Consider the following 22377-nt stretch of genomic DNA (forward strand, 5'->3'; position numbering starts at 1 on the left):
GTAATTAAACTAAAAATAAAAAAGGTAAAATGGAAAATAATAGGAAAGAAAGTTTCTGACTCTGAGATTGTGCCTTTGAAGTGGCGTGTAAACAAGACTTGAACTATGTTTTTTGGACATTTTTTTGGACATTTAAAAAAGGAAAAAAAAAGTGACTTAAATAAAAGAATAAAAAAACAAAATTAAAATTAAAATTACAAGAAAATTAATAAAAGATGGAAATTTTACTAAAAAAAAGAAAGGAGAGAAGAGGGCCTGACTTGAAACCAAACATGAGGTATTTTAAAATACCTCTCTGCCGAATTTTTCACTAAAAAGTCATATACTAATCAGGGTCAAACGGCGCATGAATGTGGGACCTTAGGTCAAAAATTGGGGTATGACACCTATACCATCATGATTTTTGTGCACAGACAACCTTTCCCAAGACAACCGGTGCATTCCTTTCCTTATAGCCCCACAATGTCCCCACCAGAAGGCATTTATCATTTTTTCTATTGCGTCTATTAACTTATTGGCGAGAAGATAAATACTCGATGGAATGGATGGAAGCACATATTTTATCATTACCTCTCTACCTGCTTTTGTCAGACATTCGCTACTCCATGAATTTATTTTGTGCCAAATACGATCCTTGATGAATGAAAAGATAGCTTCTTTGTTACGCCCCACCATCGAAGGAAGACCAGTATACTTTCCTGTTCCCATAACGGCTCGAACACCTAGGGTGTTTGTTATGGAATCTTTCAGTGATGTTTCCACTCCGCTACTATAATAAACTTCTGACTTTATTAAGCTAATGGTATTCCCAGATGCCGCTTCATAAGTTGCTAGAATATTTTTCATCATTTGAGCTTCTCGTTCTTCTGCCCTAAAAAATAAGGAGCAATCATCTGCAAACAACAAGTGAGAAATAATAGGTGCATTAGTGCAAATTTGAATCCCATGAAGGTCTCATCTCCTTTCAGCTTGTTTGATAAGTGATGAGAGGCCCTCTGCACATAAAATAAAGAGTTAGGGTGAAAGTGGATCGCCTTGCCGCAACCGCCTACCAAGTATTATCGACCCGACCATATTATTATTAACAATAACATAGTAATCTATTGTCTCCACACACATTAAAATCCAACAGACCCATTGTTTAGCAAAACCCATTTTTAACACGACTTCCTTAAGATAAAGTCAATCTATATGATCATAAGCCTTACTGATATTCAACCTAAGAGCAACATTTGTATCTCTACTGTGCATGCTAACCTTCATATGGTGAAAAACTTCAATTGCAATCATGGCATTATCAAGAATTGACCATCCCGACACAAAAGCAGATTGATTTTCAGAAATACAATTATGAAGAATAAGCTTTAATATGTTAGCCAAGACTTTTGCTAGCAATTTGTCAAGAACATTACATTGCGCTATTGGCCGCCAATCCTTCATCGACCTATGTTCTTCCCCTTTAGGTGTCAATGCTATATTGGTGGAATTAAGTGAAGGTGGAAACTGATTATTATTAAGCCAAAGATTATAACTTATAAGCTTGTATGATGAAAAAAATATTTGGTAAATATCATATCATTACATGCTTCTAGCTTATTAACTTTTTTTTTCTTGAAAAAGTCAAACCAGCTTAACCCACAAAAATTGGCAACAAAGAGAATCGTATCTAGGATCTTGAGAAAAACACATTCTAAGATATCCAAAGTATCAATTCAAACCCTATAAGGCCAACCCAAATAGGTTTTTTTGTAGCATATTTAACTAGCTTACAATTTATTTTTTCAAACGCTATTTCAAATAGCGACTGAATTTATAACTGATAACTTATCATTTTTTTTTCATTTTTACCGTTATTATTTTATCTAAAATTCATATTTATCCTTTATCATTTATTGTAATCTAAAATAAAATGGGTTAATTTTTGTTGTTACGTTTATAATTGTTAGGTTATAGTTTATAATTTGATTGTTAGGTTATAATTGTTACGTTTATAATTTAAAATGGATAGATACGGCTTAACGGTCTCCCTTGTATCGAATAAAAATAATGAATAAATGGAAATTTATATTATTGTCACATTTTTTTGAGGGCATTGTCACTTTTTTTTTTTTATAAAGTATAAAACTGAAAGGAATATAAATTTAAAATAAAATTTCAGAGAATAAAATTAATTTTATAACTTTAAACTACTAAATTCTACGAGAAATAGATATTATGAGTTGTTATACAAAATTGTCCTTAATAAATGATATGAAAAAAATAAATTAATGACTTGAAAGAAAAATGAGTAATAAATAGTGAAGGGTATATTAGGAAAAGTAACATTAATGCTTCATGGGTTTTGTAAAACAACTTATAATTTGGGACAATTTTTTCTCAAAACGATTTATAATTTGCGACGGAGGGAGTAATTATTTGTCATTTTATAATAATAATACATCTTTGATAAAATATGACTAATATAATTTTATTTTTGTCTCATTTACTCTATTTACTTGTCTCAAATTAATAATCACTTAATTAGTATATCAATTTAGCATTAATTATTATTTTTGCTAATAAAAACATCAAAATTAAACAATTTTACTTATTGTAAATTTTAAATAATATTTCAAATATACTCTCATACACGACAAAGTAAAAATTGTTTGATATTGAATATACTTCATCCATCCCAAGTTATATGAATAATGGATCAGAGAAAGTTGGTGTATTCAATTTAACTTTTGGATTAAATACATAAATTTTTTTAATCAATTTTTTGTTATCATTTGAGAAAAGGAGAGTATCTAACTACTCAAGTGACTACAATTACTAAGAATATTTTAATAAATAAAAATCATTTTATCATTAAAATCATGGTAATTAATCATTTTCTTATGAATTATGCACAACTCATATGAAACCCACATGGTTGGTTTAGTGGTGCTGGCTTGGAACTTTGGATTGGGCTCCTCTCAATGTCTTAAGTTTGATTCTTCCTAATGCTAATTTGGATGGATTAATTTGTCTTCCAAAAAAAAAAAAATGCACAACTCAAATGATTTTAAGAAGAGAAAAGATTGTCACCTTTGATTTCCAATATTAACATACTAACATTGATCTTGACAAAAAAAACATACTAACATTGATTGTTTTTCTTGGTTGCTAAATCATCACAAAGCTCAGTACAATAGAAGAAACACTCAAAAAAAGGTTGGATTGCTTGATCTGAACTCCATCGATGCATGCAATGCTAGCCCATAATAACATCTCACTTAAACTGTTTGAGGAAGAGAAAATTCCTCAACAATTGAAAAGCATGCAAGAAGAGAAGATGAAGCATATCATGAAGTGTGACATCTATTTAGGCAATCTTCAAAATGGAAAAAACTTCCAAAGAGGGAACTATCATAATTTCCAAAGACCACAATGCCTTTCTCAACCGTACCAACAAAATCCTCTTGGAGATAGAACACAAACGAACGATCAAGGATACTCATAATTGTATGACAAACAAAATCACATTAAAGTCAGTTTTGGTACAATTTCAAAAAATAATTATGTTTTAGAAAATAAATCTGGACTAAACAGTAAGAGGACATTAAGAACAATCGACCGTATTTTTATATTAATAATAATTTATAAAGAATTTATTATGTCAATCCGCAATTGAGATTAATTAAATAATTAATAGTATACTAGTGTCCACACTCTAACATGGTATTTGATTCTGTAGACTGTAGTAGAAGTAAGGGAAAGAATTTCAGTAAACTACTTGTTCATTTCTAAATTACAAGTGTAACATTATTTATACAAACCATTGAAGGAATTCCAAAAAAAAAAAAAATCTGTTTCACATTGCATCATACAAACCATTGAAGGAATTCCAAAACAAAAAAACATTGTTTCACATTGAATTATCAGTTCCTTACATAGAAAAATCAATACTAAAACTAGTTACTAAGATTCAACAGGTATAAATACCTACTCCCTCCGGTCTCAAACGTAAGAAACTTTTCACTTTTTTGGTTCATTCAATAAATGATGTATGTGGTCTATAATAAAGACCACATACATCATTTATTGAATGAATCTAAAAAGTGGAAAATTTCTTACGTTTGAGACCGGAGGGAGTATTAAGTAAGAATCTTTTGGTAATATAGACGCTGAGCTTGAAGTCATTTTGCAGTTATTGAACATGATTTGTGATTGTGCTTGGGGGGTCATTGAACAAGATATATAGTTCATGATTATAATAAATGTCTAGCTCGAACTATGTGCTAGCGATTTGTAAACCCCAGTTTCAAATCACTAGCACAATGCGAGGGCTTGGCAAGTGTCACTCTTTATAAAAAAATTATAGACGTTATTTATTCAATTCAATGTGAGACTTATGTTTCTCCCAACACACCCCCCATGCTATCAACATCATTACGTTTGGTGCATGTATATAAATAGTGTGTGACCGGGATTGGTTTGATAACATATCAAGTTTGTTTATATTGAGTTTTTAAGGTGAGGGGTGTCACTAATTATAAACTCCTTTTCAGAATCTATCATTATTTTATGTTGAGTTTCTACTATAGAGAGAAACGATGAGATGAGAGCGAGCACGATAACTAGAGAAATGAGATCCGATGAAGGAGTTAAAGAGAATTCTGAAGTTCTTACATTTGAGGTGGAATTTCAAATTCTTCAAAATCAGTCAATTGAAAATACTCAACAAATTTCTAGTATTTTAAAAATCCTCCCTAATTTTTACCCAAACAAGATATTTTAAGCCAAGTCATTTTAATTCCCCTAAAAAGTTTCATTCCCTCTTGAAGGTAAGAAGAATAAGGATAATGCTAGAGTGCACTTCGACAAATATATTCATATTCCACCTCTTAAATCAATCTTTACCTTCTCTCAGACACTTGAAGACCACATAATTAGATAGAAAACTTAAAACAATAGTATTAAGTAAAATAATATAAAATGTTTACAAAACTTAAAATCATTCATATAGTTGATGTCACACATATAAAAGCTTTTTTTTTCACACACATATAAATAAGAGCTTAACAATCCCTTTTATAAAATACAAACATAGAAATACAATTAAACTTAAGAATTGCATTGAGTCTCCCTCAAGCCAAATTGCTTGTCAAGCCATTTGATGAAAAGCATATTCCTTCCTCTTATGAGCTTCAACTGTGATTCTTCTTCCATTGAAGCTTGCTGAATGAAAACAGCATCTTTTTTTTCTCCTTTTGTTTGGATAGGTGATCAAGCTTCTTGAGAAAGACATGTGGTGAATCCCTACGAAATATTTGTCAATATGTGAGCCCTTAGGTATGATTATATAACGATTCACGCGGAAGAAGAAATAACAATGCACTATACTTAACAAAAGATATGATGAAATGACACACTGAGTCAATCAAATTAAGCCATTTTTTCTTTCATCCGTTTTTATAGCAGATTAGCAGCAGAACTTAATTAGAAAAGCAATAAAAGTTTATCATGCAGCAGTACGATAAAAACTAGGTCGAATATATATCATTGATCAAAAATACATTCTTCTCGTATGAATGATTTGGATTTTATGACAAGAGTTCCTACATCATGAAAATCTGTTTTTTTGCAAAACTACCAATAAGCTTAACATGTTTAAATCTGATAAGACTATCCTCAATTTGACGTAAATCAAGAATAACAAGTATATGGAGTCGGCATCCTCAAGCATAAGACTATATTTTCAATGAATATTTCAGAAGTGATTCTCTTACTATGTTCTATTTTTCAGAAGTCAATTCAAAGTGTATTGAAGTTAAAAATATTTCGAAACAAAAAATGTCTACTTTTGAAATGTAAAATATCGAACAGAAACAAAATTCACAGTATTAGTAAAAGGTTGGTAGTATAGTACCTTCAGCGCCTCAAATTTTGCCTCATTATTCTGTGTTTGACATGAGAAATTTGGGGCCAATCTACTCCTGTTTCACTCTGGCATCGTTCAACTAAGAGGGGACAATCCCAGATTTCTAGTGTAACCAAGTTGGTAAGATTAACCATTTCTTTTGGCAATGACGCCAGTTTATGGCATCCCATCATCTTGATATGCTGAAGCGATAACATGTCACACATTTTACTCGGCAAAGCTTTTAAATTACAACCATATATCACAACTTTCTGTAGAGAAGGAAAGCCGTGCTCAAACCAAATATCTAAATTATCAATATCTCCAATTTCAAGATGCGTAAGAGAAGTAAGATTCTGTTTCCATTGAGACGGTAGAACATCAATGTCTGGAAGTTCGCCTTCTATCTTTAGTGACTTGAGCATGGAAAGAGGAGTAGAAGACGAGGAAGATGATGCCATGTTGAGTGTTTCTTTCAATGGTTTCACCATAGATTCACACAACTGCAATTCTTCAACATTTGGAAAAGTAGGCAAGTCAGTCAACTCTGGGCATTTGTTGATTATTAGTTGAGAGAGACGACGGAACTGAGGCACCATGAGTTTATATACAATGCCCGGAACATACAATCCCTTCGATCCGATCAATCCTTTGATTTTCTGACAACCACTAAACTTAAGCCTCTCTAAAGACGGGAAGAATGTTGTTTCAGTGGAGGACACCCCATCAATCCACTCCAATTTTGCCATAGAACTTATCTCAAGAGACTTGAGGTATGGGAGTTTCGCTAATGGTGGGAGAAATTTGCAATTACGAAAGCCAAAGAGAGAGATGTAAGAAAGGTTGTTTACAGAAGAAATCCAATTAGAAAACCCACGACCTGGATACCACCGAACTTGTAATCTTTGCAGGTCTTGATGGGGATGAAGGTTTTCTAAAAGTTGCTCGCTGTCTTTTGATTCGTCCTGATTTTCCCAATTTAAATCCAAGGACACAAGGAGTTTTTTGTCTTTCAACTTCACATCCTGTGATTCCAGCATCACGTCTTTTACCTGATCAAGTCTGTTAATCTCTAAGCTGCCTCTTAGACTATTTAAGTTCTGTAATTCATTCAGTTTCCCAGATTTCTTTTTCTTCTTCTGATCATCCACCACATAAAAGCTTGTTAACGATTGCAATGATGACAATTTCCCTAGTCCAGTCGGCATCATTTCTTCGAAGGCTTTACATCGATGAATCTCAAGGTGTCTCAAATTGATTAACTTTGTGACAACTTCTGTAGAAAATTCAAGTGTCTCACAACCAGTCAGCTTCAATGTTTGTAAGTTAACAAGATTGCCAATGGATTTGGGAAGTCTTGCTAGTTTTACACACCAAGATAAGTCAAGACATCTCAAATGCTTCAGTTTACCAACTAAATCAGGCAACATCTTTAAAGAAGATCGGGACAAATTCAATGCACGTAAGCGTTTAAATGTCAAAATAACAGACAGCTCTCTTGTCATCCGATCGGTCCCTCGATCATTTGTCCGTTGTAGAAAAAATGTTCTCAGCCCACTTGCTTCTAATGATCCCAACAATTCAATGGCTTTATAGTCCAATGAGGAGCACATGTGTATGGGTGTCCCGGCACTTCTCTGACTATCCATGTAATAGTCATCGCTAGCTATCTCCAATGCAAGATCATGTATCAAACCATGCATTTGAAAACTAACTATGGGTGTCCCGGCACTTCTCTGACTATCCATGTAATAGTCATCGCTAGCTATCTCCAATGCAAGATCATGTATCAAACCATGCATTTGAAAACTAACTAGATTACCACATTCATCAAATTTTTTATCTTGGAAAAATGACATCTTCTGAAGAGTATTAACAAATTTATTGCCAACATCTTCCATTTCCTCACCATCTAAACATTCGAGGTAATCTTGTGCCATCCATAACTGAATCAAGTCATTCTTTTCAATTTCCCGACCCATAGGATACATGGAGCAATAAGCAAAACATTGTTTCAATTGACGAGGCGACAAATGCTGGTAACTCAATGCTAGAGAAGACATGATATTATCTTTTATTTTTTCAGCCAGTTTCCAAAAACCACCTTCTAAAACATTAATCCATTGACCTTCAGTGTATTTTCCAGTTAACATAGTCGCCACCGTTCTAATTGCTAGTGGAACTCCGCAACACCTTTTCACTATTTTCTTACCAACTGGTTCTAGTAGATGGATCCTTCGATTGTCATGATCAGTTCGAAATACCCATATCTTTAACAATCTCCAAGAATCCTCCTCACTCAAGCCTTTCAAAGGAACCAAAGTGCGAACTTCCATCACTTCAGCTACTTTTTCATTACAAGTTGTCACTAAAATCTTGCTACCTTGAGCCCCATACATCAAATAAGTTTTCAATTCGGTCCATTTTTCGTAATCCTCATTCCAGACGTCTTCCAAGACTAACAAATACCTTCTACCATTTAGTTGTTTATGAAGCTGAATTTGCATGGTTTCCATTGATTCTTGTTGATTGCTCCCGCTTCCACGTGATGAAACTAAAATTTTAGTCGCAATAGTTTTGACATCAAAATCATCAGAAACATCAACCCACATGCAGATATCAAAGAAATCTTTGACTTGTGGATCGATGTATACCATCTGGGCAATGGTTGTCTTGCCTATACCACCCATACCAACAACACCAATCACGGAAACATTTTGGTTCTCATCAGCTGATTGCATCAACAGGCTTATTATCTCCCCTTTCTCCTGTTCTCTGCCAATTATTACTGATTCGCCACACAAATCTTTATAATATCTTATTTCCAATCCCCCAAGATCCATAACGGAGCGGAACATTTCACTTTCTATCACACGCTTAAAACTCTTTTGTATCTCATCTACTTCACGAGAAATTTGTAACCGAAAAACAAATTCATTTATGCAAGAAAATAAACTGCGTACCTTCCCACCCTCTAGACGCAAAATTTCAGAAGCAATTTCATCGAAGAAGTCATCAGCAGCATAAACCTGATCTTTTAGCTCTCTTAACCAGGTTTTCATTTCCGTACTTCGATATTTCTTTCCATCCGTATCTGCGACAGCTGCTTTGATTCTTTCAACTTCGTGATGACTTCGATATTTCTTTCCATCCGTATCTGCGACAGCTGCTTTGATTCTTTCAACTTCGTGATGAATCCTTTCCAATTTTTCATTCAATCCATGAACACGTCCAAAATTGCTGGAAGCTAACATAGTCAATTTATGAATGAGGCTTTCAAAGGGAATCAACTCAGGATGAGGCATCGTTCGGTTCCAGTGATTGCGAGTAAAGAAGTCAGACATTTTTCAAGTTAAGTTTTAGTTTTTGGTAAATAATAAAGTAGTAGTTGCAGGTATATTGAGTGGAAATGATGATGAGAATAGAAATAGATTGATGGAGGGATTAGATATTAAAGTGGAATATTGCAGCCTTGCATCACACTCCATCCCTGCACCAATATTTGTAGCATGCATTTATTCTTCCAACTGAGCTAAACTTATATGACCACATTTTGAAAGAAACATTTATTTGTAATCCTATAAAAATAAAATAGAATAATAATCGTCCTCCTAAACTATTTAATCTACAAAATTGTTCCTTAACTTCCATTAACGAAAGCTGAAGTGGCACGTACATGTGGCTAATTTAAATGACGTGGCTAAATTGTGTACTGAGAGTTACTAGAGGGGACCAATTTTGAAGATGGAAAAGTTTAGAGTTTAGTGAGACCATCATTTAATGAAAAAATTTAGAGGGACTAAAACTAAAAGTTGGTATATTTAGAGGATTGGAAGACATTTAACCTTTTATAAAATTTAATAAATAATTTAATCTTACTATTTATTGATAAAATAACAATGAGAACTAATTATAAAAAATCCAAGCAACATAATTCAACCAACAATAAATCTAGCAATCTACATGTATTACAAATCCATAATGAAATCAAACAACAAAGATAAATAGAGTAGAGATACAAACACACTAAGAGATTGATTACTCAGTTTGGTTCAAATTGACATACGTCTAGCATTTCAACTAATACAATTTCACGATTAATGAGATTTTACAACTACTACAAAGAATTTATAAGAAATTAAATTTAAATATAAATCCAAAACAACGTTCTTTTGGTGTAATAAGCTTGATTTTGATTTTGATGTGCCTAATATGAGTGCCACATATATGCAACGGAAGAAAGTTAGACGACAAAATTCAAGTGTATCTGCATCACTATAAGTATCATTGTTTGTTTATCGTTGTAGATTTACAATTGCAGAACCTCAATGCTAGGTTTGATAAATACAATACTAAAATTTTACAATATGCTGCTTATTCTTCATGAGTCCAACATCATCATTAACAACTTCTTATTTTAGTATAATTTATTTGGCAAAAAATTTTAGTTTCACTAACAATTTATTCATAAGTCTATCCCTGGTTGTACAGTACTCGATTAAATCGAATATTGTTTACAAACATGATACTTATCATAGGAGAAAAAGAATATTAAAAACAAACCTTGCTTCCAATGTCGCTCTGAAAAGCAATAGTACAAATAATACGGACTTACTTTAACTAGATTGATTCTGCTTCAAGGTCACACAGGTGCAACAAGTTCTGCTTTATAACTTTAAATATTGTTGTTTCATATTTTTATTTTTGACTCGTTTTATATTTTTCTTTTTGACTACTGCTCTATTCTATTTTATTTTATTCTTTGCTTAAAAAAAATCTTTTTTTTCGTATAAGAAAAAAACTAATGCATTTTATTAAATAATATTAAAGGCTCAATACAATGAGAAATATCAAAATAAAGCTGAAAATGGATATTGTATATGGTCATCTTGACAAGGTAATAATGATCAACTATATCAGTTTTTCTTTTAGAAAACTCAACATAAGAGTTGTTATACAAAACGATGATGACGTATCATGACATCAACTTAAAATAGAACCTACCTTGATTCTATCATTGAATGACAAGTTAAAAGAGTCCACAACACTCTTCGAATCAAGAGTAAAGATAACTTGCTTGAACTCTAATTCATGTAACCACTCGATAGCTGTTAATAAGCCCGAAACCTAACCCTCCTTAACCTTCAAAGTAAGTTGCAACAACAAGGTATTTTGTCTCATAAACATCTCATACTCGACCCTTAAGCAAATCTAAATTCCAAATTTATTGTATGCTGCTTAGAAAAAGATCGTGTCGATATTACACCTAATGAACTCATGCGGAGGTTGCCGCCACTTCTGACCATTATGAACATGTGGGTGTAAATGAGCAGCCTGCCCATTTTCTTGACGAGCCGCCCTCCACTCTCTTAAGTAAAGAATTACCATGATAAACTACTTCAGCTGCAGTCAGACACATTCTCCAAAACCGATGGATTCCAACTTCTCCACATACTTCAGTTTGTTATCGCAAACATACCTCCTTCGATAAAACTACCAAAATACTAATGAATTTATGTGTTATATTTCATTGCTGCACTTTGTTGTGAAAGTGACTCAAAATTGGAGTTTGGAGGCCAAAAATTGATGTTTGCTGAAAGTACAAATCGGGGCCCGAATGGCAAAAATCGGGGCCCGATTTTGGCTGTCTTTGGGAGCAGTTTGGTACTGGAAAAATCGGCGCCCGAATGGTAAAAATCGGGGCCCGATTTTGCGTGCTGTTATTTTTCAGAAACGTATTTTTTGGGCCAGATTTGTTACAATTTTATGGGAGTTTCTTTTACTATAAATATAGGCATTGTATCAGTGTAAACCTTGAGATAGAGGGGGCTGAAACAAGGGTTTAGAAAGGCAACAACAAAACTAGGGTTTGTTTAGAGTTTGTCTCTTTGGAACAAAACTAGGGTTTGTGGGTTGATTCACCTTGGGAAACACTATTAGGATTGAGTCTCTTGGTTACGGGAAGAGGCTGGGATTTGGGTAGAATTAGGCGGGAGACTTATTCTTGTAACCCATTGAAATCTCTTTGTAACGTTACTCATCATATAGTGGAACGGAGGGCTGCTCTCTCCCCCAGACTAGGTCAATTTGGACCGAACTGGGTAAACAGATTCTTTGTGTTCTCTCTTCCCTTTTTTTCTCGCTGTTGTTTCATACTTTTGGCTTGTGATTATAACTGTTCCATACACTTTGATTTTGGTTGCTTAATTATCCATTGCTCCACACATCAAGTTGTTATTGGTGTGAGTTTTTACAACGAATTCGCAACAATTGGCGCCCACCGTGGGGCAAGGGTCAAAGGATAATCAAGTACCATGGGTTCGAAGTGGGATATTGAGAAGTTTACCGGCGATAACGATTTTGGGTTATGGAAGGTAAAGATGGAAGCGGTATTAATACAGCAAAAGTGTGAGAAAGCTTTGAAGGGTGAAGGTTCGTTACCGGCCACCATGTCACGAGCGGAGAAGACCGAGATGGTGGACAAGGCCAGGAGTGCCATTGTCTTGTGCCTCGGAGATAAAGTTTTGAGAGAAGTAGCAAAGGAACCAACCGCGGCATCGATGTGGGCAAAGTTGGAATCTTTGTATATGACAAAGTCTTTGGCTCATCGGCAATTCCTAAAGCAACAACTCTACTCATTCAAGATGGTGGAGTCAAAGGCTATCATGGAGCAACTTACGGAGTTCAACAAAATCCTTGATGACTTGGAGAATATTGAGGTGCAACTTGAGGATGAAGATAAAGCTATACTCTTGTTGTGTGCTCTACCAAAATCTTTTGAATCGTTCAAAGATACCATGGTCTATGGCAAAGAAGGCACTGTTACCTTGGAAGAAGTTCAAGCGGCTTTGAGAACCAAGGAGTTGACCAAGTCCAAGGACTTGAGAGTTCATGAAAACGGTGAAGGCCTAAGTGTCTCAAAAGGGAATGGTGGAGGTAGAGGTAACCGGAGAAAGAGTGGTAAGAAGTCAAAGTCTGAATGCTTTAACTGTCACAAGATGGGTCACTTCATGAAGGATTGTCCGGAGATTAATGGTAACTCCGCACAAATTGTCACTGAGGGTTATGAGGATGCAGGTGCTCTGATGGTGTGGTGTTGTTTGGAGGATGATGAAGGTGATGTTGGTCACCTTGGGATTGATGCCTAGTGGAGCGGTGTTCGTCTGGAGAGACGTTAAACACTCAACATCAGCCTGGAGAGGCGGTGGTAAGAATACTCATGATCAGTCTGGAGAGGCGGAGGCAACAATACTCATGATCTACCTGTTGAGGTGGAGTTTCAAGGTTGAAGACATAGTGGGATGTACGCATTTGCTAGTTGAGGTAGAGTACGCTCAGCATGAGGTGGAGTTGAACACACCGGTAATGGTACGACTATGGAGGACCTTGGGTGCTATAGGGATAGCACAGCTTGCGGGATTACTCTAAAAGAAGGCCAAGGGTGATTGGATGCAAGGAGACCTTCAAGGAAACGGGAGATGTCCTGTGTTGAAGATGTCATGGTGAATGCTTGTGGGACTACCTAAAATACCTAGCGTAGTTAGACTACAAGGACCTTCGAGAAGGCGGAAGACATTCCGAGGGCTGAAGGGATGGGAGGTGTATACTTGTGGATTACTCTAAAAGCCAAGGGTGATTGGGAACAAGTAGATCTTCAAGGAAGCGGGAGATGTCTCGTGTTGAAGAGGTTATGGTAAAGGCTTGTGGAACTACCTAAAATTCCTGGCGTAGTTGGATTGCAAGTATCTTCGAGAAGGCGGAAGACATTCCGATGGCTGAAGAGGTTAGGGTGTAAACTTGTGGAGCTACTTGGTGTAGTGGGAACAAGGGAAAGAGCAGCAAGGTGTTGATGTTAAATGGGCATCATCAGTAATTTGGAGTCAAGGTGGAGATTGTTGTGAAAGTGACTCAAAATTGGAGTTTGGAGGCCAAAAATTGATGTTTGCTGAAAGTACAAATCGGGGCCCGAATGGCAAAAATCGGGGCCCGATTTTGGCTGTCTTTGGGAGCAGTTTGGTACTGGAAAAATCGGCGCCCGAATGGTAAAAATCGGGGCCCGATTTTGCGTGCTGTTATTTTTCAGAAACGTATTTTTTGGGCCAGATTTGTTACAATTTTATGGGAGTTTCTTTTACTATAAATATAGGCATTGTATCAGTGTAAACCTTGAGATAGAGGGGGCTGAAACAAGGGTTTAGAAAGGCAACAACAAAACTAGGGTTTGTTTAGAGTTTGTCTCTTTGGAACAAAACTAGGGTTTGTGGGTTGATTCACCTTGGGAAACACTATTAGGATTGAGTCTCTTGGTTACGGGAAGAGGCTGGGATTTGGGTAGAATTAGGCGGGAGACTTATTCTTGTAACCCATTGAAATCTCTTTGTAACGTTACTCATCATATAGTGGAACGGAGGGCTGCTCTCTCCCCCAGACTAGGTCAATTTGGACCGAACTGGGTAAACAGATTCTTTGTGTTCTCTCTTCCCTTTTTTTCTCGCTGTTGTTTTCTACTTTTGGCTTGTGATTATAACTGTTCCATACACTTTGATTTTGGTTGCTTAATTATCCATTGCTCCACACATCAAGTTGTTATTGGTGTGAGTTTTTACAACGAATTCGCAACACACTTGAAAGGGTTAGATATGATGCCCTAGCCTCAGGTGTTGTCATATTTGCATACTTTTTTTTCACAATGAAACAATAAGTGTTTTGTTGTCTCTAGAAACCTCTAGAAACCGCCTAAAATACACAAATACCCCTGTTGCTTGGGAACCAAGCAACCGAGACCCAAGCCCATAGCAGGCTATAAAAACCATCCTTGAGAGCATTCTCAAGGCATCCAATAAATAGTCTAACCCTAGATTCTCTTATTGTACTTTTTGCAAGTACAACTGGTGATACGAAAAGTGTTACAATAATGTAACATTTGCGACACTTTTTGATTGTTATAGATAGTACTATAAAATTTAACTAAAACTCTTTAGTAACAAGGGCTTTACCTGACAATTGTTCAAGTGTAACTAAATTTAATTAGTAACATGTTTCTTGATTTAGTTACCATTTTCAAGTGTTACTAAATGTCATTATTGTAGTAGTGATACGCAAACTTTTATGTTTCTTTATACAGTTGCCTGTATCATCATAATTACTAAATTCTTAATTACTTATTTTATTTTTTCAAAAACATTTGGTATTGAAGGATTCCTTTTATAGAGAGTGCTAGCAACACTCTTTTGAACACTTTATCTAACACTCACTCTTTTATTGGGTGAAATCAATGTAGGACCTACACTTTGGAAATGGAACCCACATAAAGTGGTGGGACATACATTGATTTCACCCAATAAAAGAGTGAGTGCTAGAGAGTGCTCAAAAGAGAGTGTTGCTAGCATTCCTCCCTTTTATATATGGGTCTTGCTAACCGGTGCCCTCGGGGCACTGGTTAAGCATATCATAAAAGGGAATTATTACCACAAAAGGAAATTGTTTTTGACTTTATTATAAATTAATTATACAATTTCAATGCATTAACTAATATATAATTTCCTTTTTCATATCCTTAACCAGTGCCCCGGGAGCACCGGTTAGCATTTCCCTTCATATATTACTTTCATTTAAATTTCAGTAAATTATATTCCAATTCCAAACCTTTATTTTTTCTGCCTTTCTTTCTTCTGTGTTTTCAGCAATTTACCTTCAAGTCTTTAATTTATCCTCTAAACATTTATCTTTGTTAATTTATACGTTTAAATCCATTTAATTTACCTTCGTCTGATTAAACATTCACTTATGATTGGAAGATTTTCTGATTAATCAAAAAACATGGTAAATATATAATCTGTTGGGATCATTAAGTACATAAAAAACAACACACAACTATATATTATTTATCTTTGTTTCTTCCCAAGGAGGAAGTAAGATTTCACAAAAGAAACGCAAACCTCTGAAAAAATGCGTAAGAGCGTCAATATAAACACTAATATTGGAATAACTGAAGATGATATTGCTGCTATTACGATCCAGCGGTACCCCTTTAGCATGAGAGCAAGTGCAGAGCAAAAAGCACACATCATGAATACCACAGACAAGAAAATGGTGAAAAGGCCAAACAATAACTTAACCGGCAAACTTGTGACGAAGTCTTCCTCAGCATAACGCGATGTAAGGATCCCAATAAATGTCAAAACTGACGAAGTAGATGTAATTAGAGATAACGCGTCTGCTATGATGAAGAGAGAAAATGCATCTTTACACAAAAAAATAGGTGTTCCCTCATCTTGATTGTTTCCTCCTGGAACAGTGAAAGCTGCGGCGAACATGATGGTAATGATGAGAGTACCCACAATTGTGAAAGAACTTGCTGTATCTTTTGCCCATTGTCGACCTTCATTCACAAGCTGCTCATGATTTTTCGTAAATAATTCACGAGGCTTTAGACCATCTGCATTTTTAGCCTCCTTGCACATAGGAGGCACAATGCTCTCTACCGCCTGTGTGGAGTAATAATCTATTAATTATGCGATGTTTAATTAATCAAAATTTGTACAAATGGGATTAAAAATAACTTCTTAGTAATTAATAACTTTTCTTCTTGGTTATGCATAAATGTTAGTATGTATTATATTGTCTATGTTACTGTCACCATATATGGAAAAGAGATCACAACTCTTTTTCTGAAAACACATCATAAGGTTGATAACATGGATCACCACATAATTCTTATTTGTGTGATTCAAGAATAATGGATACCTTAAACCATTGAAGTTCTCTTTGCATTTGAAGAGCGGCATTGGATCGTTGGCCACGATAAGAGGATGGGCCTAATTCAGCTGCGAGGTGTAGTAAGTTATTTCCAAATATGTCTACGGACGTTTTAAACTCTTTTTGGCCTTCTATCTCATATATGAGTTTGAATACTTTATCTTGACGATTCAAAATTGCATGTGCAAATATACCTCTTTTGTTTTTGTCCATAGCCCATAAAAGGTCAGGATTTGCTTTCCTCATTAAATTTATAAACTCTATGATTCCATACTTGGCTGCTTGTAACATAGCATCGTGAATTGACCATTGATGTAACTCTGATTCTGATGATGTTTTCTCAATTCTTTCGCACAAACACCTCATAATCTCGCGTACTAGGTAATGGTTCCTTTTTATCTCATATATCTTAATATCTGTAGGCATTGGAAATTTGATATGGTTGGCATAATTAAAACAAATAATCTATGCATAAATTAGAACAAAATTAATTAGGAGCCTTCTTGATACACATACAAGGTAAGTTACTCAGTTGAAATTGCCCAACATATCGACCAAAATATGACAATATTGAAGGACAATACTTTGTAACTTTTGTCACGGTACCCGCAAGAGATTTCACCAACCTGAAAATTTTGCCTAGAGGATGTATCACATATCACATAAAGTTAGGTTACAAATATTGTTTAAGCAAGTAGAAAAAAAGAATATTTTATTTATTAATTTTTGTTTAATATTGAAATATTTAGGTAACTCTCTTATCAATACACACTTTTTTATTGGCAAAAATTCATACAAATTTTTTCAATTTCAAACTATATAATTTTTTTTTTGTCAAAGATTAGTATTTGAGAGTGTATTGCTAACACCCATCTTAAAAACATACCTGTAAAAGTATATGTACCTAATGCTCCATCTTGTGATTCAATTGTAATTTTTTTGTCTTCAAGGTCTATGTAGGGTTGTATCCACAATACTGCAACTAAAACATATTAGAAAAGTATTTCTGCAATAACTTGTTTTTCTATAGACCTAGGGAATTTTTATGTAATGAGTATGAACTGAACTAAGTATCACGATATTTGTACATTGCACACCAACAACTAATGTTTGATTCCAGTGGACAGTGGTAGGTCTATTATTTTGGGAAGGAGGGAGTACTATATAAAATTCTCCACTCAATTTTAAAAGATTTTTCATTAACCAGACTCATTTTTTATTTTTTGTGAAATACTATCTCAGACTGTAGCAGTCCACAAGCAAGTGTTTTAGAGTGCTTTTTTTTTTAATATACATTTCCTGCGGTGTTAAGTATGGTTTCCATTGCAGAAACAAATTCCGCAGAAAGATCCTCATGAATCTAAACTGATCAATACCTGCGGAGTTTACTAACACTTCTTTTTTCCTTTTTTTGTCCTCCATGAAATAAAAAACAGGTAAGATTTTTTTGAAAGAAAGGTAAGATTTTTAGTTTCCTAATTTTCTTTTACATAAAAAGTTTTGTATTATATATGGACCGTCTTTATTTAATTCTGAATTTGAGTCTAAGTCACAATAGGTAAATGAAATGTTCAACCATTTTTGTCGCAAATTCTCAAAAATCAATCAACAACCCTTTTCAATGTTGCTGATGAACCGCAAATGCAAGAAAAGTGCTTTATAATCTGTTAAAAAGTGTGTGCATACCACTCTGGCAAACCAGACCAACCCACATCACTACAAAATCTGATGCAAAGCAAAATAACCTCCACTCAAAATTTCTCGAATTGACCTTTGATGCAAATTAAAGCACCATCATGTGAGAATTTCTTCTAATATTTTGTGGGCTACAATCAACTGTTGGTTTTGATTTTAATAAAAACGGACTGATGTTGTGATCCATTTGATGATGCTTAGGCCCTAATAAAAGTGATCAATAAATATTGGGCTTTTGGGCACTTAATCTGATTTGTGTAGAAACATAGTGTAGGCCCAAACACTAGGTCCATGATGGGTGGTGCCTAGGGTTGCACGGTTATAAATAGAAAGGCTAGGTCCCCTTTGCGATCACTCTGAATATACGCTCATTAGTGGTTTGCCCCATCGACAACCCTAAGAACCGGAGCACGTGAAAGGCAAAGGAAGACTCAGCCATGACATCGAATCAGACAAGTAAGTGTGTTCTATCTCATATAATATTGAATGATTTTCTTACACATCAATCCTCTAAACAATAGTAAATATTGAATAAAAAAAAACATATATGTTGTAGTTTCTTGCAAATCAGTCTCGGAGCATTTGGTCCAAACCCCGAGGCACTTGGCATAGGAGAGGTTCCTTAGGCTCGCGATTAAAACATGTTTGACAGTGCATTGGTCGCGAGTCAGCCGGTACCATGCGTGAGATGACTGCCCGCGTTCTGGTATAAAAACAAGAGTTTTTCTTAAAGATTGGGTGATCTAAGCCATCTCCAAAAGATGAAAGTTTTATGGAAAATTAAGAGTTACAACTTACAGGTTGAGATCTTTTGGGTGAGTGAGTAGGGTTGAGAAACCTAAATACCTTGGATAGTGAAGATTTACTGGAGGAATGGTCTAAGTTTTTTCTTTTATTTTCTTGATATTATCATTGAGGGGTTGAAAGATGAAATGAAAGAAATTATGGATTGCTCGGAGATAATTTGGTCACTTTTGCAACTCTCTTTCAATTTTTGGGCGCCCGTCTATAAAGGGTGTACTTTTATCCTCAATCTTGATTCTGGTAAACTAAAATATCTAGCTTTGTCGTGATTATATATGTTTGTTTTATGTATTTCACTAGAAACTATATAAATATTTTGTCAAAAATATAAACTATATAAATATTTGATGATGTTTCTTGATGTAGAAATTAAAAGAACGTACCATTGTAAAAAAATTGTTCACTCCAATTAAGTTGGGTTCCACTGTGAAATGCAGTAGGGATATGAGCTAATTCGTAGATAGGCTGCGTACATTGATTAGATTCATAACTCAGAGGTATTTGTGTACCATCATGTTGAATTAATGCTACGGCAACATCTGCACCAATATTAAATGAAAATAATTAACTAATTATAAGATCACATTGAACCGACGAGGATCAAGGGGTATAGTTAAAATTTCATCTAGTTGATTAATCATGACTTGGAAATGGGAAGAATTTGAAACCAATTGGTTAGTAATTGATTTTTCTCAAACAATGCGACAATCAATTTGAATATACTTTGTCCATTCATGAGAATTACATATATGACTCTGGTTCAAGTCAATTCAGTGAAACAAACTTGTTTAAATCAAAAAAGCATTTAAACATGTTAAATAAATTTAAAACGTCAACACTTACCAAATATTTCTGCATGGATGCAATGTGAAAGAAGTTTAGCCCCATAATAATAATTGTTGTCCGTTAAAGTGAACCATCGAGTCTTGGAAAAAAGAAATCTCGTCATTTCTTTGTGTCCCTTTGCTGCGGCAAGAAGTACTGGAATGTCACCTTTATCGTCATCAGCTTTTATTTTCATCGATAGTAGATCACTTCCTCCCTTATCAAGCATCCACTTAACCATTTTTGTATCATCTGTTGATTTAGCAGCAAGCGCAAAAGGTGTGTAACCCTCCCAGTCTTTCTCCGTCAATAATGCCCCCATTTTAACCAATTCCTCCATGATTTTAGCTTGTCCTGCATCAACTGCAACGTGAAGAGAAGTCCAACCATTAGAGGATGACTTTTGCGAAATAATATCTCCGTCATTCCTGATAAACAAAATCGCGTCATTCCACATGCCTTTCTTCACTACTACATGAAACTTGTCAATATCACTTTGAAGACCTCCTTGCTCAATATCATTGTAAGATTTGTCTGCTCTTAAATCTTCGCTAAAAACAGCTTTTAAGTGATTCCAAGCCTCTTGTGCTGTCACGCAATTTCTTATTTGGCGAAGAGTATAATGGCCACATGATAGTTGAATAGCATGTAAGGCTTGACCATTTTTTGATTTCCAATCAGACTGTTTTGAATGTAAGGCATCATCATTTTTTGATTTCCCATCAGACTGAATAGGATTGACATTACCCTCGACAACGTTGTCCCAAAGACCTTTTCCAATGAGATAATTCTTCACCAGCACACTCCAATCTAAGTAATTATCTCTTGTTAGAACTTCAAGAACTATTCCGGTTGATGCAATATTTGCAGCTGCCATTAAGATCTGCCAAAAATATCCCAATTTACAAAATAAAATGAATAAGAAGTAACATCATAGAGATAGGATAAGGGTACGTTTGATTTCACTTTTGGAAGACATAAAAATAAATTTAGATAGCTAAATTGATTTCTGACTTGCTTGCTTTTTCCAAATCAAAATTAATTTTCTCTCCATAATTGATTACTCCCGCTAGAAATTCAAATATTTGCTGCAAATAAGTTGTAGAGACAAAAGTTCCAACTTCTATCTTTAATCTAGAGTTATTAATTCTATAAGACACATTAATTTTACTTAACAACCAAGGTTATTAAAATCATTTGTACTATCTAATACTATCTAAGTAGTAATGTATAATAACTTGATTTCTTATTTATTTTTTTGACAAACAATTTCTTATTTTCATAATGTAAATTTTTCAATATTTTTAGGTAATGAATTAGTTTATTCTATAAATCAAATTAACCACCAATAAATTAGGTAGTGCAATTGTTCCCACCATTTGCCGCGGCATTAACAGTGTTTCGTAGCGGCAGTTTACTTGATTTTTTGCTCATTATGCTGAAACAGATAAAAACAGTATAGACCACTACCAATATCTTTTTGTCGCGGCTGTTTCTTCCAAAACCGGCTATTTTTTAAAAACCTTGTTAACAACATCTAAATATATGTGAATAAAAAATCTAAATATATAAAAAACAAGTCAAGTCCTCAACTCAACAATTGGTTATATAATAGAATGGAGAAAGGAAGCACATGGAAATTAAGAAGGGTGTGAGGGATGAGGTGTACAAGAGAGGAAAAGGGAACTTGGGAAATGTGTGAAATGTGTGATGTAATTGAAATCTTTCCCTCTATTAGTTTATGTTCTCTTTTCTCTGACTCTATTTCTCTTCTTCCTTCTCTCTTTATTTCTATAATAATTCTGATCCTTCCAACTCGGTCTGGAAGTGTTGCTTTTCAATATCATTTGATATTAGACTCGTTATCAATTCTCCAAAATTAGAACTAATAAATAATACACAAAAATCACTTATCTGCATAGACTAACTATTCAGAGAGGGAATAAAGAAATGTAGACTAACCTGAAAAGATTTTCACTCTGATCTCTCAGCCAATGAAGTGCACAGTTTGCCTAAGTATTTAAAAAACAGAATCATCTCGTCAATTTTATATCAAAGTTATCAGCTAATAATTTACTTGCTTCAAGTTTTGCAAAGAATTTTATCTTTAATTTTTTCCATCTTTTGTCTTTTACTTTATTATCTTTACCTTTATCTTTATTTTATTCTTTATACATTTCATGTTTCTTGTAGACAAACTATTGTACAAGGCATCAAATTAGCATCCTCTCCACTTTTTTCTTTAAATATTTTTTTTTTGAAGGATTCTTTAAATAATTATATTGTGAATTAAATTTAGTAACATATATTATTTTTATATTTAATTTTTTTAAAGTAAATTTAAAATTTTAATTGAGTACCGATACCCAACCGAACTCTACGATACAAAAAATTGTGATTAAAATTTAAAA

At 34.4% G+C, this 22377-nt stretch overlaps 3 protein-coding genes across 3 annotated transcripts; all 3 read right to left on the reverse strand.

Moving 5' to 3' along the window:
- Positions 1-360: 360 nt before the first annotated feature.
- On the reverse strand, positions 361-1440 carry LOC146912841 (uncharacterized). The gene is made up of 2 exons (XM_085720783.1): positions 1209-1440; positions 361-893 (listed from the first exon to the last, which is right to left on the reverse strand). The coding sequence occupies exons 1-2, from the start codon at positions 1438-1440 to the stop codon at positions 361-363; spliced, it is 765 nt and encodes a 254-aa protein (XP_085576909.1).
- Positions 1441-5895: 4455 nt separating this feature from the next.
- LOC146912842 (putative disease resistance protein RGA1) lies at positions 5896-9189 on the reverse strand. Its single transcript, XM_085716186.1, has 3 exons — positions 9026-9189; positions 7671-8950; positions 5896-7571 (listed from the first exon to the last, which is right to left on the reverse strand). The coding sequence occupies exons 1-3, from the start codon at positions 9187-9189 to the stop codon at positions 5896-5898; spliced, it is 3120 nt and encodes a 1039-aa protein (XP_085572312.1).
- Positions 9190-15671: 6482 nt separating this feature from the next.
- Positions 15672-22068, reverse strand: LOC146912843 (uncharacterized). Its single transcript, XM_085716187.1, has 7 exons — positions 21929-22068; positions 19985-20849; positions 19525-19680; positions 17529-17618; positions 17159-17281; positions 16631-17058; positions 15672-16371 (listed from the first exon to the last, which is right to left on the reverse strand). The coding sequence occupies exons 2-7, from the start codon at positions 20841-20843 to the stop codon at positions 15769-15771; spliced, it is 2259 nt and encodes a 752-aa protein (XP_085572313.1). The 5' UTR covers positions 20844-20849; positions 21929-22068; the 3' UTR covers positions 15672-15768.
- Positions 22069-22377: the final 309 nt, after the last annotated feature.

Source organism: Medicago sativa, chromosome 6 (assembly GCF_051527215.1).
Source record: "Medicago sativa cultivar Bolivia chromosome 6, Bolivia_mono, whole genome shotgun sequence".
Classification (NCBI taxonomy): Eukaryota; Viridiplantae; Streptophyta; class Magnoliopsida; order Fabales; family Fabaceae; genus Medicago; species Medicago sativa.